A 17,580-nucleotide genomic window follows, 5' to 3' on the forward strand; every position below is an offset into this window, starting at 1 on the left:
GCTGGGGTATGGGAGCATCTTTAAGTTACCCTCCAATAACTCTGCCCCCCCACCCCCATCTTCCAAGAGCCTAGACAGTGCACTTCCAGGAGAATTAACCCAGGCAAATTTCCTCTAAGGGCACTGTGGCCAGCTGTAGCACCCCGATCCTGGTTTAGATCAATTAACTCAGCAAGGAAGAGGTACCAATTGTGGGGGTTTCTTGTTCTGTGTGGTTCAGCTACTCGCTGGTTTAACAAACCGAGGCACTGAGGAGCCTGGAAAAGTAATTCAAAACTGAGATTTGTTGAGGAATAGCAAGAGTCAACACTCACAGATATTGCTATAGTTGCTGAACATAACATTTATCACAGACGCAGAAAAATTGCTTCTAGAGATACCAATTTAAGATTCTAGTTAGCACTGCAGAGAAAGGCCCCCCGCGACCCCCACACCACAAATCAGTTAAAGTGATCCTATTCAATGGAAAAACAGACTGAGAAATTGTAAAGAAAGTCTGAGCAGCAAGAATGTAACAAACTTACAAAATATATTTTATTAGATGGTTGAACATACCAATCATTGGGATTTACATCAACATCAGTCAGCTCTTCAAATTCAAGTTTGAATTTTACCTTTATGTTGAGAATACAATATACACTATCCAATAAAAACTGCCCTAGTGAGGGTGTTTACATTTTGCTTTAACCCTTATACAGCATCAGTATAAAATTACGTGAGCATAAATAAGATTCTGCTACGACAGCATAAACCTTTAGATAGATGTGCAGTTACCAATGTTATAAATCAGTCAGTAAATAAAGGGCAAACAAGACAGAAGCAGATCAACAACTTTGCTTTTGGCAAGACACCAAATACCAAACAAGGGCAACTTTCAGATTTAGCCTCATGTTCTTTGGGCTTATTGGTCTCCATCAACCCAACATCCAAGTAAAGGGCTAATTACTGTACGTAGACTTGTCAGGGTGCTCAAAAACGTACACTCCAATATTTAGTAAATGGTAGTTTTTTCCCCAAACAACACAATCAGAAGTTTACTAAGTTTATTGTAAATCTGAGAGAATACATATGCTGGAATGGGGCGTTCAGTTGTTAAATCAGTGCAGCATTGTGACTGTGATTTTATCACAGTTTCATGGTGGCCTTATGAAATATTCATCTTATATTCACTTGAACTGTGAAAACATCAAGCAGTGCAAGTACCGATTGTGTGTTTCCAGACTTACATTGGGTCTGAAGAGAGTATTTTGTACTCCAGGGTGGTGGTAGTGATAGGAGCAATTTGAAGTGACGAATCAAGAGCATCACACAAGGAGCATATTGGCACAATATTAAACATATTGGTCTAAGTGACTTCTGTAGCGCAATGACACCAGTTCGCTAAATAAATCTGGTGGCAACACTGCCTTGTATTTTCATTATGCATCAAATATAATTAGAAACATTTTATTGTATGAGTCATCTTTTAAAATGTAATCAAACTGGATTTGAACACATAAATCCAGCATTTTTAGGTGTATGTACTGTTCATATTATTTATATTACATTCCAATTACGAAAACTATATTTCTTTTGCAATTTCATTTAACAAGATCTTCAAAATGTAAACATTCTCAATCCACTTCATGAAACAATGGTCTAATTAACATTCATGCTGCCTTCTGCCACACTGAAACCAATCTGCAAAGAAACAGCCTCACTGAACCCAATCGCTTACCTTTTAATACAATTCTTTTCTTTAATGTATGCAATAAACAGAATGCATTGTGAAGAACTGTGCGCTATGATTTATCTCTTTTGTTGCAAACCATGACTCATTCACAACTTCACTTGTGACTTAGCAGGCAGCCCACTCATTAAAAATAAATAGCACTTGAGTTTCCGTAACACATTCCATGTATACAAATGGATAGTCACATTTAAACTCCATTAAGTCAGGTATTGGGTGGCACAGTGTATTGGAACACTACTTTCATTTTTAGGACTTGGGTGTGAATCTAATCCAGAACGGATGGGGAATTCTCCATGCTCTGCCAGTTACATGACACTTGCAGGCAATATATTTCTATCCAATTTTTAATGGGCACAGGAGTATGGGTGGGAGGGCAACCAACCCAGGCAAGATACGAAGTTGAGGATAAAAGCTCTCAAGGAAGAATTTATTTTTCCTTAGCAGTGTCAATTGCCCACTATCAGCTGATAATTTCATTTTCACCTACCTGATTTTATCTTAAGACTCCAATGGTGCATCTAGGTGTAGATTAAAAACAAAGCAATTCAAAAGCATTCAGTGAGAATAAAACCAATAATTCCAACCCAATATAAGTTTAAGAAGCTCTTTTCTATCAATTTTACTGGAATTCTTTCAGGATGTAGCATAATGGGAGTACAGTGGATTTTAGATAAAGAGACCTTTTCAGGTGGCTCACAAGAGACTCTCTCAGATTAAGAGGATGATGTAAATTGGATAGTAGATTAGTTAAGTTATAGAAAACAATGTAAATGGATCACTTCTAGCAGTTCTAATTGGACAGCTATGACCAAGTGTACCTCAGAATTCAGTCCTGAGACACGGATATCTGTTCTCAGCTATGTAACCATATGCGGAGCATGTAGATGTCACCATTGAATTTTGGGTACAATGTGGTACTCAATTAGCACACCATCTTTCATCTCTCAAACCACAGTTTAAACTGAATCCTGACTAATGGAATAAAATCTTTTATAGGTTGTCTGTAGGAAATGAAGCTCCATTCTTCAAGGATAGAAGCCAGTGTGAATTACTCACCATTCAACAGCTAACTGAGGTCATATGGGTGGCAGGTGTGGGAAGTAGAGATTTTGATGTAATAGAGGGTAGTCTTCTGATTTCGAGGTTGCGGCACATAGTCTGAGCAGATTAGAGGAAGCTTAAGTCTATGGCTAATAGTGCTGCAAATAAACAATGGACCCCAAAATGGAACAGGATTTCATTCCCCAATGCTCACACTTGAACATAAAAATTCAGAAAAATGTTAAATGCATATCTAATTTCCCTGCTATTTGAAGGTTATGTTCATATTTGAAAGATGGTTGCGCATTTATTTAGTGTCTCATTATATCTCTCAAACTTCACTTAGCGATTTACTGTTGTTATGTGGACAAATGTGCCAAAGATTCAGCACTCAGCAAGATCCACAAACAATGGGACGAATGACCAGTTAATCTATTTTTGGTTGTATTGACGGGGGATAGAATGTTGGACGCAATACCGGGAGAACTCTTGGGTATTCACTGAATGCAGGTGTGGGATCTTTAGCGTGATCCAGTCTAATCTGAAGAGCAACACCTATGATAGTACAGCACTGGAGCGTCAGTCTAGATTAAGTGGAGTGGGGCTTGAAGCAAAAAGCTTGCGACTCAGAGGTAGAAGTGCTACTGAGCCACGCCGACATACTTGGAATGAAAGTTAACTCGATCGGTGGGTAAAATCTACATTAACAGATAATGGCAAATGCTCTTAAAAGTACATCACCAATGATTTTAGCATCAGACATCATACTACATAATTTTAAATTTAGCTAAAAAATAAGCTACTCATCAGTTTGCTTCCTTAGAAAGCTCCCACTTGCTCTTATATCTATTTGAGATGTTGATAATAAAAAAAATCAATGCAATCTTTGCTGCATTTACAATGCAGAAATGCTATTTGAAATTCCCTAGTGCTGGAGTGCTCCTAATTTCTTTTCAGACAGGTTTTATGATTACTGTACCTAGAAGTGCTAATGATTAATGATGCTTATTACAATGCAGTGTGAATAGAGCACGGTCACTACATTCAAGATTTAGACACTGTAGCTCTTATTTGCCCTCCTGACAATATTTTCTTGAATGCTTCTGTATGTTTAATTTGTTCTAGAAAGCAACAGCCACATCTGTAGAACAGCGACAGTGGGTAGCAGTTAATTTGAGACAGTTTTCTGAGGAATGGTGTCTGGGTTTATCTAAAAATTGTATCTGTGATTACAGATTTCATGTTGCCAGTGTAGTTCTTGTAGCTCTCAATAACCATTACAATATCAAGCAAACTATTTAGTTTGTCCTGATATTTATTTATGTTTTTAAAGCCAGCGTATTGTTTCAATTGAGAGCTAGGCTGAGGCTAAAATAAACAACTGTCATAGTCAAGGGGACTACTGTTTGTACCAACTACAGTGGCACAGGAATGAATAAATGAAAAAAAACTACTTTCTGGGCAGTGTGCATTGCTGGTATTGGATGGATTATACAGCGAAAATTGACACTGCTGTGGAAATACTGAATGGATTCCGGATGAGATTTTGAACCTTGCTTAGAACAGGACCTTCAACTTAAAAAAAATTACCTTTCTTTTTTTGGGCACTTCATGCGCATCACGATGAGGTATATTAGTGCTAGGGAGTTTCAAGTACCAAGTGTCAGCTCCCAGCTATTGCAAGGTTAGATTCAGAAAAAAAGCTCCTCTGTTGTGCCCCAATATGCCCAAACCCCCGTCCATGAAAAGCATAGAAACCATTAAGGTAACCACTGGCCTCTTGATTTAGATTGACAACTACAGATTTGTGCTGGGGGGCCAATACCCAGTAGGAACTGAATTCAGATTGCCCAAACTCATGTTACATAGAACCCTTACTGCCAGCACAGGGATCTTTCATTCCATCTGTCTGGGCTGGACTTCAACCAAAGCCCAAGAGGCAAAAGGCTTCTGCTTGATTTCCATTTTCTGAATTTTGATAATTCATTTATAAAAAGTCTTGTCTATAGTGCACGTCATACATGAAATGTGTCTGTAACATGAAAAAATCAGCCATCAAACTTTGTGGATTACCTCAAGTTATTATCTGTCAAGATATCCATGCTGATTTGATTAAATTTTGACAGGTGGGAAAAGCGACCAATCTTGAATCGGCAATCCATGCAATCAAATTGCTCATTCTCCCCCGCCAGTCAAGAACCAGCAGCTGCTAAAAATGAACCAAGCAATTCATTCCATTTTTTCTAATGGCCATGTTGCTATGGCCATATGTGGCTGAAAAAATAAACTTAATGTAACACAAAAACATAAACCATTCACAAAAAAATCTCTAAACTTACCCATGTCATGTTCAAAATCCATCTAGTAAGTTTCTCTTTCTCTTCCCAAAGCCTACTTTCTCAGCACCCAGGGACTAGAGTTTGGCTCCTTAAGTGGAGTTTGCTTTCTTCTGCTGGATTTTCACTCATGATTTTGTTTTAGTCTCTGTGCAGGCATGACTTCAGTATCCAGCTACACGCTACTCTAGCTCATTGTGTATACTTGAATTGATTGGAAGGCTAATGTGCCCCAAAATCACATCTCCTGTGAAACGATGCAAATCACGTGTACGCACACAGACTGCTCATTCTTCCGTCTGTTTAGACCAGATGCTCCTTTTGCTGCTGCTCCTGTGGGACAATAACTTTTTATTTTATTATTCTATGTATTCAGTGAAAGAGTCGAATGATGCTGGTGGCAGCAATGTGCAAAAATGACATACTCCTCCAAACCTCTGAGACTATCACTCAATTCGATGACCTGAGGTCGCGATTAGATTAAAACCTATAGTGCAACCTAGGTGTCAGCCCACATTTGTTGCCCAGGTCAATAAAAGCTGTGTGTGGGGCTGCAATTAGAGGCATCTTCTGTCAAAATGCTAGTAAAAATTTATGTTTTGTGACTTTATCAAAAAAAATCATTACTCCTGCCTGCAATTTACCATCTTTTGAATGTCCATGGTTAGTGTGGTCAGGTAATTCTATGTTCTGAGGGAGGGTTTCACGATCAGTTTTTGGTTTGGTGGGGTAAGGCTTCATCTCACATCATGAATTTGGGTTCTATTTTTATTTTCTGCTGGTGCAATATCTCTTGCATTCAAAATCAGTGAAATCTACTATAAATGTCCAGTGTTTTTATAACGGTGTTCAAAAATTCTGGATTTATAAAATGTACTTTAATAAAATAAAATCAGCTTTCATTTAATTTTCAAAACAAACTGAAGTCCAACGTAGTACAGTACTGAATTCTTTGCTGTATTATATATTGTGCGTGACACGATGTACAAAACAGCTCATCCGCAGAGATTTGTCATAAAAGAATAACTGTGGAATCTGACAAAAAAACTCTCAGTGGGACAGAGCAATGTGCTCAGAGGGATTGAAGAGCATACCCCACCTCCCCTGCTACAGAGTAACAGCCTGACTAACGCTGTGTACACAAGTCAAATCTCAGGAACATTTGGAACAATCCAGCATGGAAGGGGCTGTATAAAGACCTCAATATTTTCATATTCAAATCACTGACATTCTTTTATGCACACAATAAAACAATCTCCATGAGAGAAGCAGAAAAAGATACTCAGCAACCTGGACATCCCCATCATAAAGGCAATATTTATACTTTTAGCACATTAAGATTTACCTGTACAAAGATATTACTAGAAAGTCCCAAAGAAAGGGAAGACCATCACATTTGTTTTTCGAACTGTAACATCTAATCAAATGTATTAAGTTTGCACTATTATATATTTAATATAGTTCTGTCCCAGGATAACTTTCTCAAAGTCAACTTTTAGTATAATTGAACTGATTTTCACTTGTGCAGATATTTTAACATGTTGTAGATGTATAATAGAGAATGACCAGTATCCTTTCAATGCAAGGAAACAGCAGAATCTGTTTACCGTCACAAAATACTTTCATTGCAGCAAGCTGTAATGCTTTCCAAATTTAGTATGCAAACAAAACTTATATTTCCATAATTACAATAAACAGCCAGCTGCTGCAGAGTTTCAGACAGGAAGTTCATCGCCTTACATATGAAAATATTGAAAGACACGCTTGTGTTATTTATTCCTGAGGCTTCATGAATGTCTTCTTGACTTTACCACCCTTGGTGCTACCTTCTGCTTCTTCACTTTGAAGAGTTGATCGATCTCTCTTTTTGGTAAACTTCCTTTTTATAGTCCCCACTAAGCTTTCATATCTGGAAAAGACAAGGTTTGATAATGCTTCACTGAATGCAAATAATTTGCAATGTTAACAGTTGCACGTTATCCACTAATTTGTAGTATTATTTTGAAGCATGAATTCTAAAGTAAGTCACCACAATTTCATGCTAAGACTACTATATTTACATCCAGGGGTTAAGCCAGTCTTAACTAAAATTTTAAGCACATGTTCAGGTACTGTGGGACTCTTAAGATGCAGATACAATAATCCATTAATCAGAATGGTTCCTGAGCCTAGGATGCAAGGCAGCTGTGACCTGTAGAGGGCATAGCTAAATAGCGGAGATGTGACAATGGATGAATATTCATGGAGTTGGACAAGGGAGGAGAGGCACTGAAGGAGCATGGTTGACCATGCCAAAGGCTGCAGAAGTTGAGGAGAGATTGTGCACCAGGGTCAACTTCACCGAGGATGTCGATCCTAACTTTGATTAGGGCCATTTCAGTGCCATGGCAGGGATGGAAACTAGGCTGAAGATACAAACATGGAGTTGTGGGAATGGTGGATTTGAGATGAGACAGTACACTGAAGGACTGAAGAGGAAAGGGAGGTTGGAGACGGGGCGGTAGTTTGCAAGTACAGAGGAGTCAAGATTGGATTTTCTTGAGGAGGGAGACGATAATGGCAGTTTTGAAATACGGGGGCACCAATATTTGGAGAGGCAACCATTTATAATGTCAGCTGGTATAGGGGCAAGGAAAGGAAGTTGGGTGGTCAGCAGTTTAATGGGAATAGGTTCAAAAGGAGCAAGAGGTGGGCTCATGGACAAAACAACAACAACAACTTGCATTTATATAGCACCTTTGATGTTGTAAAATGTCCCAAGGTGCTGCACATGAGCGTTATCAAACAAAATTTCACACGGAGCTACATAAGAAGATGTTAGGGCAGGTGACCAAATGCTTGTTCAAAGAACTAGGTTGTAAGGAATGTCATAAAGGAGGAGAGAGAGGTAGAGAGGCGGAGAGGTCTAGAGAGGGAATTCCAGAGTTTAGGGCCTCGGCAGATGAAAGCACGGCTGTAAATGGTGGAGCGATTAAAATAGGGATGTGCAAGAGGCCAGAATTGGAGGAGTGCACAGATCTCGGAGAGTTGTAGGCCTGGAGGAGGTTACATAGATAGGGAGGGGTGAGGCCATAGAGGGATTTGAAAATGAGGATGAGACTTTTTAAACTGAGGTGTTGGCAGACCGGGAGCCAATGTAGATCAGTGAGCACAGGGGTGATGGGTGCATGGGACTTGGTGCGAGTTAGGATAGGGGCAGCAGAGTTTTGGATGAGCTAATGTTTATGGAGGGTGGAAGGTGGGAGGACGGTCAGGAGAGCGTTAGTATAGTCAAGTCTAGAGGTAACAAAGACATGGAGAGTTTCAACAGCAGATGAGCTCAGAGAGGGTATGAGGGGAGATAGGAGAGAAAGATGTGGGTTCACAACTAGGGCACGGGGTGGGGAAGAAGAGAAAGAGAGCGTGCCTAGGGAAAAATTTGGCTTGGTGGGCAAGAGAGGAAAGCAGAAGAGGCAGCTGAACGGATGGTTTCAATCTTCGTGACCAAAAAGTCCATGAACTCCTCATACTGTTTGAGGTGTTGGTGGAGTGGGCAGGGTGGTTGTGGAGAAAAGCCATCGGGAGTTATTTTTACTCTCCATGATGATCCTGGTGCATTGAGCAGCTTTGGCAGAGGAGAGTGAGGCCCTATACTACATGGTGGTCCAGCCTGGTCTTGTAAAGAATAGCTGAACCAGTTGTGCACCATATACACTCAAGTCTCCACGCCGTGGACTTGAAGAAGCAAAGGTGGGGGTCATACCAGAAGGGAACAACTAGAATAGCATAGTAAAGATTTTACTGGGGACAAGGGCAGATAGACAGCTGAAGTATCTTGGCCAATGGCAGTTGGCATCTTGAAAGTGCAATAGTGAGTAAAGTTTTTCTCAGAGGCAGACACCACTGGAAAGGGATAGGGGGCGGTGGGTGGTGAGAGATGACCTTGTCTGTGATCGAAACAATGGGAGTACAGAGGCCACATGAGATGTCAAGGTCGAGAAGTTAGCCGTTAATAGGGGTAGGAGGATTTATATGGAGGGAGAAGTTCGGGAACGAAAGGTCAGGGGGCATGGTGAGTTAAGAAGGAGATCAAAATCATTGACAACGAAGAGTCTCTCAATGCACAGTCTGAGGAAGGAAAGGAGGGAGAAAATCTCTGAGAAATGCAGGCCAAAACTAAGAGGGGTGCTAGAGAATGAGGATTTTAAAGGAGGCAAGAGGGATGGATCAAGGCGAGATGTTCAAAAGGAGACGTAGGGGGAGAGACCAAGGTGTAATTTAGTGATAAAGGCTACACCTGCACACAGTTATTTGGGTGGGGTTGATAATGGAAAGTATAGACAAGCGGTGAGGCTTCAGTAAGAGGCAAGGTGTTGCCACCTCCAAGCCAAGTTTCCATCAAAGCCTGGATGGCAATGCAGTCATCATGATAAGGTCATGGATGGAAAAGGCCTGGTTAGTGAGTGAATGGACATTCTGGAAGAAATACGGAGAGGGACGGCGATTGTTGATCCACCTGAGGAGGCAGTGGAAGATGGTTGGCGGGCTTAGCGCCCAACAGGCGTACTGGGCAAGAAGGTTGGCAAGAGAGGAGGATGATGATGCAGTTGGCGTTGCTGCTCTTAAGAAAGTAGCAACAGGTACCTCTATCGGCCCTTCGGAAAATGTCAAGAGGCAGAGGATAGCTATGAGCTTATCCAAGGAGGATTCAATCATGGGATGCTGTACTATTCTATGATTCTATACACCAGCGAAACCAGTATAGCGAAGGACAGTGGGAATGTAACACAAAGATTGAGAACAGTGAAGCCCAGGAAGCCAATGAAAGGTAAATTGCGGGATCAGTGCAGATGAAGGAGCTGGCCGAGGAACAGCTGTAGGGAGGTGAGGGGCACACATCATCAGAAGCTTGAAGAGTCAGACCAACCCAGCCTAGTGAAGAGTGATGGAGGAGTTTTGAAGGATGAGTGCAGTCAGCACCCACAGGAAGGGAGCGGAAAGCAGTCATTCACTAGCAGATGGTGGAGGTCACAGGAAAGCCCAAAAGCCAGCGGAGAAATGGACTTTGGTCCAGGAGAAAGCAGACTTCTGTTCAGGAACCAACACAGCAGCAGTAGCTGAGAAGCCAGCAGTGCATTTACGTAAAATCCATATTGCTTGCCTTAGCAAATTTAAAACAGATGAAATATATCTGAATTATCAAATTATGAAAAGATTTTGTGCAATGCATTATGAAACTTTCACACCTGTACAATGAAGCATTTGTTGCTGTACACTACTCTTTGTTAGACAAGCCTCAGAAACCTCAGAGGTGTCATCTTCGAGTGATAAAATAGTTATCAAGCAGCTGTCTTCCAGCAGTAAAGATTATTAGACAGGTGGCTAATAAACTCTCAATAACTAGCAGTATAGTAGGACTTGGGGGTTTCAAAAGCCCAAGAGTACTATAAAAATACTCATGAAAAACATGACATTTATTAACTAGATTTTATTTATGATTCAATTATTTCATATGAACATACAGTATGATTAACAGTGTAATAGTTCTGCTGTCAATAAGCATAGTACAATGATATTACACTCCGCTGGAGACATCAGATGACAGCAGTGGACTGTCATACCATTAGCATGAGCTGAAACCATGCAGTGCTCTACCTCAATGATCTGATTTTTAAAAAATCTCTTATTTTAATAGTCTGATCATGTGTAAAGCTGTTCCTAACATCATGAAGAACTGACTGATACAGAAGTAATCAATCGGCTACTCATGGATGTTTTTTCCTAAATGTCATCAACACGATCGTACATAGAAACACAGAAAAATAGGAGGAGTAGGCCATTCGGCCCTTCGAGCCTGCTCCGCCATTCAATATGATCATGGCTGATCCTCTATCTCAATACCATATTCCCGCTCTCTCCCCATACCCCTTGATGCCTTTTGTGTCTAGAAATCTATCGATCTCCTTCTTAAATATATTCAGTGACTTGTCCTCCACAGCCTTCTGTGGTAGAGAATTCCCCAGGTTCACCACCCTCTGAGTGAAGACATTTCTCCTCATCTCAGTCCTAAATGTCCTACCCCATATCCTGAGACTGTGATCCCTCGTTCTAGACCCCCCAACCAGGGGAAACATCCTCCCTGCATCCAGTCTGTCTAGCCCTGTCAGAATTTTATATGTTTCAATTAGATCCCCTCTCATTCATCTAAACTCTAGTGAATACAAGCCTAGTCGACCCAATCTCCCCTCATACGACAGTCCTACCATCCCAGGAATCAGTCTGGTGAACCTTCGCTGCACTCCCTCTATGGCAAGTATATCCTTTCTTAGGTAAGGAGACCAAAACTGCACACAGTACTCCAGGTGTGGTCTCACCAAGGCCTTGTATAACTGTAGTAAGACATCCTTGCTCCTGCACTCAAATCCTCTTGCAATGAAGGCCAACATACCATTTGCCTTCCTAACTGCTTACTGCACCTGCATGTTTGCTTTCAGTGACTGGTGTACAAGGACACCCAGGTCCCTCTGTACATCAACATTTCCCAATCTATCACCATTTAAATAATACTCTGCCTTTCTGTTTTTCCTACCGAAGTGGATAACTTCACATTTATCCATGTTATATTGCATCTGCCATGTATTTGCCCACTCACTCGCCTTGAAGCCTCTTTGCATCTTCCTCACAACTCACAATCCCACCTAGTTTCGTGTCGTCAGCAAACTTGGAAATATTACATTTGGTTCCCTCATCCAAATCATTGATATATAGTGAATAGCTGGGGCCCAAGCACTGATCTATGCGGTACCCCACTAGTCACCGCCTGCCACCCCGAAAAAGACCCATTTATTACTACTCTCGGTTTCCTGTCTGTTAACCAATTTTCAATCCATGCCAGTATACTACCCCCAATCCTATGTGCTTTAATTTTGCACACTAACCTCTTATGTGGGATTTTATCAAAGGCCTTCTGAAAATCCAAATACACCACATCCACTGGTTCTCCTTTATCTATTCTACCAGTTACATCCTCAAAAAACTCCAGTAGGTTTGTCAAACACGATTTCCCTTTCATAAATAAATGTTGACTTTGTCTAAATCTCATTGATATTTTCTAAGTGTCCTGTTATCACATCCTTTATAATAGACTCTAGCGTTTTCCCTACTACTGATGTTAGGCTAACCGGTCTGTAGTTCCCTGTTTTCTCTCTCCCTCCTTTTTTAAATAGTGAGGTTACATTTGCCACCCTCCAATCTGCAGGAACTGTTCCATAATCTATAGAATTTTGGAAGATGACAACCAATCCACTATTTCCATGGCTACCTCTTTTAGTACTCTGGGATGCAGATTATCAGGCCTTGGGGATTTATCGGCTTTCAGTCCCATTAATTTCTCCAGCACTACTTTTTCACTAATACTAATTTCCTTTAATTTTTCCTTCTCATTAGACCCTTGGTTCCCTAGCATTTCTGGGAAGTTATCTGTGTCCTCTCCTGTGAAGACAGAACCAAAGTATTTGTTTAATTGCTCTGCCATTTCCTTGTTCCCCATTATAAATTCTCCCATTTCTGACTGTAAGGGACCTACATTTGTCTTCACTAATCTTTTTCTTTTTACATACTTGTAGAAGCTTTAAAAATCCGCTTTTATGTTCCTTGCAAGTTTACTCTCATACTCTATTTCTCGCCTCTTAATCGCTCTCTTGGTCCTTTTTTGCTTAACTCTAAACTTCTCCCAATTCTCAGGCTTTTTCTGGCAACTTTATATGACTCCTCTTTGGATCTAATACTATCCTTAATTTCTTTTGTTAGCCATGGTTCTGCCGCTTTTCCTTTTGTGTTTTTGCGCCAGAAAGGAATGTATAACTGTTGCAATTCATGCATTCATTCCTTAAATGTTAGTCATTGCCTATCCACTGTCATGCCTTTTAATGAAGCTCCCCAATCTATCATAGCCAACTCACTCTTCATACCTTCATAGTTTCCTTTGTTTAGATTTAGGACCCTAGTTTCGGATTGGACTTCTTCACTTTCCATCTTAATGAAGAATTCTATCATGTTATGGTCACTCTTCCCTAAAGGACCCTGCACAACAAGATTATTAATTAACCCCTTCTCATTGCACAATACCCAATCTAGGATAGCCTGTTCCCTAGTTGGCTCCTCAACATACTGGTCTAAAAAACCATCTCATACACACTCCAGGAATTCATCCTCCACAGTATTACTGCTAATTTGGTTTGGCCAGTCTATATGTAGATTAAAGTCACCCATGATTACTGTAGTACCCTTGTTACGTGCATCTCTAATTTCCTGTTTGATGCCATCCCCTACATTACCGCTACTGTTTGGAGGCCTATAGACAACTCCCACCAATGTTTTCTGTCCCTTGGCGCTTCTTAGCTCCACCCAGACTGATTCTACATCTTTATTTTCTGAGCCAATATCCTTTCTCACTATTGCTTTGATTTCATCCTTTACTAACAACGCCACCCCACCTCCTTTTCCCCTGTCCTTCCTAAATATCGAATATCCTTGGATATTCAGTTTCCAGCCTTGGTCACCCTGCAGCCATGTCTCTGTAATCACAATTATATCATATCCATTTACATCTATTTGCGCTGTTAATTCGTCTACCTTATTGCAAATGCTTTGTGCATTCAGATACAGTGCCTTTAGATTTGTCTTTTTAACATTTTTAACATACAGTTGAACTGATTAGGATTGTCACCTAGCATAAGGACCATAAAGAATTAGATTCTCATCATGCAAATAGGAATATAATTTTTATGGTAATCTGAACTAAGACCATGGGGGGGGGGGACTTAAATTAAAAGACAGAATGCTCACTTGACTTTTAGTTTTTTTTAAGCATTCCCATTTTTCAAAGAAACGCAGGACGATTAGAGGAAATCTCTCAGAAAACTGCTCAATTCAAAAGGTACTGAAATAATACATTACTTCCTCCAAGAGAGCAAACTCAAGGGGTTGCCCATTTTCAAAAAAAAGCACAATGTCTGAAGAATGGAAAAGGGACTCATTATAAGCAGAATGAGGTTGGGGTGGGAAGTGAATTAACTATAACATTACTTTCTAAATTATAATACCTGAAAAATATAGACAATTCACACTAATTGTGATCTTCATCCCATGGACAGTTAAGACACAGAAGTGAAAGCGACCAATGCACAATAATACTGGGTCTGTCCATTAGATAATCATATTTAACCTAGTCCGTGAAACAATTTGAAGTTTTCGAAATGGACAGTAGTACAAGTAATCGAGCCTCCTCAGTGGCTCAGTGAGTTTATTCAGTAAATAGCTGAGCTTTATAGACTTAGAGGTTCCCAGGTTCAATCACCAGTGCATGCTCACTTAGCTGGTCTCGCCTAGAATGACAGTAAGTGTGCACCAACTGGTCTCAGCACTCCTGGGTTAGGGAAGGAAAAAAAAAATCAGTCGGAGTTCCCATTACTGATTCTTACCTCCTAGCCATTTCCACATCTACAGGTGAAGGCAGGATCTGACATGGCTGGGAGGGGAAATCCCCTCCATGGTTACACAATCTGCCGATACTCACTGCCTAGGCTCACAGAGGAATAATTGCCACATGGACTAGATACTGGGGGGTATGTGATGCCTATGTAATTCCAGCAAGGAGGAAAGGGGGAAAAACTGGCAAGAAAAAACAAACAATTGTGCATAATGGTGATCCAAGGCTTTTGACATTCTTCAGACATGGTACTACTTCTGTACCAAAAAAGCAAGATTGAGAGATTGTGTGTGAGAGATAGAGATAGCAATCATAAGCTGAAGAATGGATCTCATAGTATACAATTATTTTCTACAGTGTAACTGTTTAATATCAGACTGACTGCACCAATGAATCTATTAATCCTAATCTTTTCCCTAAATTTGGGATCACTTACTCCAGTTACAGTTCACTGGTTCACTAATCCTTTTCTGTTGAAACTCCAGCATTATTTTCATGCTTCATTATTGTAATGGGAGAAAAAAAGACCACTTTTAAATGATATACTGCAACACCTCAAAAGCTGTTGCTACTATAACATCCATCATTTGCCTTGAAATATGTACTGCATCTTTAACTTTGAGATATTAAATACATTCTGTATTCCATGTCTGATAGATGAATTCAGCCCAATATGTAGAACCACACCTCTTGGATATAGTAGCTTACCTCTTAGCCATTTCTACATCTGAAATATCTACTTCCATCTTAGCCTCTTCTTCAGGCTCTTCATTTTCATTCTGGGAATACATCTGTGCAACTAGTTTCTGGAATAAAGGCAATGCTTATGTATTAACTCTATTATTTGGACATTTTGCCAAATGCGATTATTTTAGGTTGTCTTGAAAATAACTCATATTTCTGTTATGATTTACGTTCTGAATTTAAAACCAATAGAGGCTTAGCTGCTGAGATTTGCAATTTGTTAGTACTTGCAGGACATATTGAAATGAATAGGATGCTTTTTTTTAAATTATTTGTTCTTAGGAGTGTGCAGTACTGACAAGTTTCAGTCAATAATCAAGATTGCCCGATTCATACTAATTGTTTTTACATCCGAGTGGCTTGCTAGGCCTCTTCAGATGACATTAGTAATAAACCACAGTGCAAGACTGAAGTTGCATGTAGACCAGACTGGGCATTCTGGAGGACATTAGTGAACTAGTTGAGTTTTTACAACAACCAGCAGCTGGTTCACATATTACCAGATTTATTGAATTCAATTTCAAATTCAGAAGTGACAATGTTGGGATGTGAAACATGGCCTCTGAGTTTGCAATTGAGTATGATAACCACTATTTACTCTAAAATTTCTTTCACACATGTAGGTATGGCACTTGGATGATTTTAGACCAGGCCAGACACACAAATTAGGTTTCATGTCATCTGCAGTATGGCTTCCGTTTATAGTGGGTGCCACATATGTATTGCAGTTACAACCCTTGTATTTTTGGTACTAAGTACACAAGTCCAGTTTTATAAAAGTATACAACATTAATGGAAAGCGTGTTTGGCGAAAACAGTAGCAACATTACAAACACACTTTCATAGAATCATACAATGGTTACAGCAGGGAAGGCGGCCATTCGGCTCGTCGAGCCTGTGCCGGCTCTCTGCAAAAGCACTTCAGCTAGTCCCACTCCCCCACCCTTTCCCCGCAGACCTGCAAATTTCTTTCCTTCAGGTACTTATCCAATTCCCTTTTGAAAGCAGTGATTGCATCTGCCTCCACCGCCCTTTCAGGCAGTGCATTCCAGATCCTAACCTCTCGCTGTATTAAAAAGTTTTTCCTCATGTCGCCTTTAGTTCTTTTGCCAATCACCTTAAATCTGTGTCCCCTGGTTCTCGACCCTTCTGCCAATGGGAAAAGTTTCCCTCTATCTACTCTGTCCAGAACCCTCATGATTTTGAACAATTCTATCAAGTCTCCTCTCAATCTTCTCTGCTCCAAGGAGAACAACACCAGCTTCTCCAGTCTATCAACATAACTGAAGTCCCTCATTCCTGGAATCATTCTCGTAAATCTTTTCTGCACCCTCTCTAAGGCCTTCACATCCTTCCTAAAGCGTGGTGCCCAGAATTGGACACAGTACTCCAGTTGGGGCCGAACCAGTGTTCTATACAGGTTCATCATAATTTCCAAACTTTTGTATTCTATACCTCTATTTATGAAGCTCAGAATCCTGTAAGCCTTTTTAACTGCTTTCGCAACCTGCCCTGTCACCTTCAACTATTTGTGCACACATACCCCAAGTCTCTCTGTTCGTGCACCCCCTTCAGGATTGTACCATTTTGTTTATGTGTCCTCTCCTCATTCTTTCTACCAATTATTTTTTCATTTAAAATAAAGCCTTTGGTTTAAATCTCCCATCTGCAATTACTGCACCCTCTTCTTACTTCTAGTCTCTCCTTCACACCTGCTCTTTTGCACCGAGTAATCCGTGGCGCTTTCAACTTGCAAATTGTCTTCCTGTCTCTTTTTTGACTTTACACTGACTTTCACCCTGCACATCAACTCCTTCACTAACACAACCTCAAATCTTGCCATTGTGCAAGCCTCATCACCTCCAAGATCTTGCTCACTGACAAGGCTATCTCTAATACTCCCTCACCATGCATTTTCCCCTCCTACCTCCACTAAGCTCACCTGCTGCTGTTGGAAAAAACACCCCTCCTTCCTGTTCCTTCATCAGCACCTGCTTTAACTCGCAACCGCTCTCCTCTGGCCCTCCACCACATTATCTCCACCTTTGTAGGCCTGCTCAGTAGCTCCCTTCCTTCTGCTTTCTGTAGAAATTTACAGCAGAGGAGGTCATTCACCCCATTGTGTCTGTGACGGCCGAAAAAGAGCTATCCAGCCTAATCCCACTTTCCAGCTCTTGGTCCGTAGCCCTGTAGATTACGACACTTCAAGCGCATGTCCAAGAACTTTTTAAATGCGATGCGGGTTTCCTGCCTCTACC

General features: G+C 40.6%; 1 protein-coding gene across 1 annotated transcript in view; it reads right to left on the reverse strand.

Annotated features, from left to right (window-relative positions):
* Nucleotides 1–512: 512 nt before the first annotated feature.
* The window catches only part of mphosph6 (M-phase phosphoprotein 6), a 67,665-nt gene continuing 50,597 nt past the window's right edge, over nucleotides 513–17,580 (reverse strand). Inside the window, exons 4-5 of the mRNA XM_085991759.1 lie at nucleotides 15,287–15,384; nucleotides 513–7,018 (exon numbers count right to left, since the gene is read on the reverse strand). Coding sequence (XP_085847885.1) covers nucleotides 6,883–7,018; nucleotides 15,287–15,384 — 234 coding nt within the window. The 3' untranslated portion in view covers nucleotides 513–6,882. The remainder of the gene's footprint in view (nucleotides 7,019–15,286; nucleotides 15,385–17,580) is intronic.

The sequence above is a fragment of the Somniosus microcephalus genome, chromosome 6 (genome assembly GCF_052327205.1).
Source record: "Somniosus microcephalus isolate GS21.2 chromosome 6, FLI_Smic_1.0, whole genome shotgun sequence".
NCBI classification, from domain to species: Eukaryota; Metazoa; Chordata; class Chondrichthyes; order Squaliformes; family Somniosidae; genus Somniosus; species Somniosus microcephalus.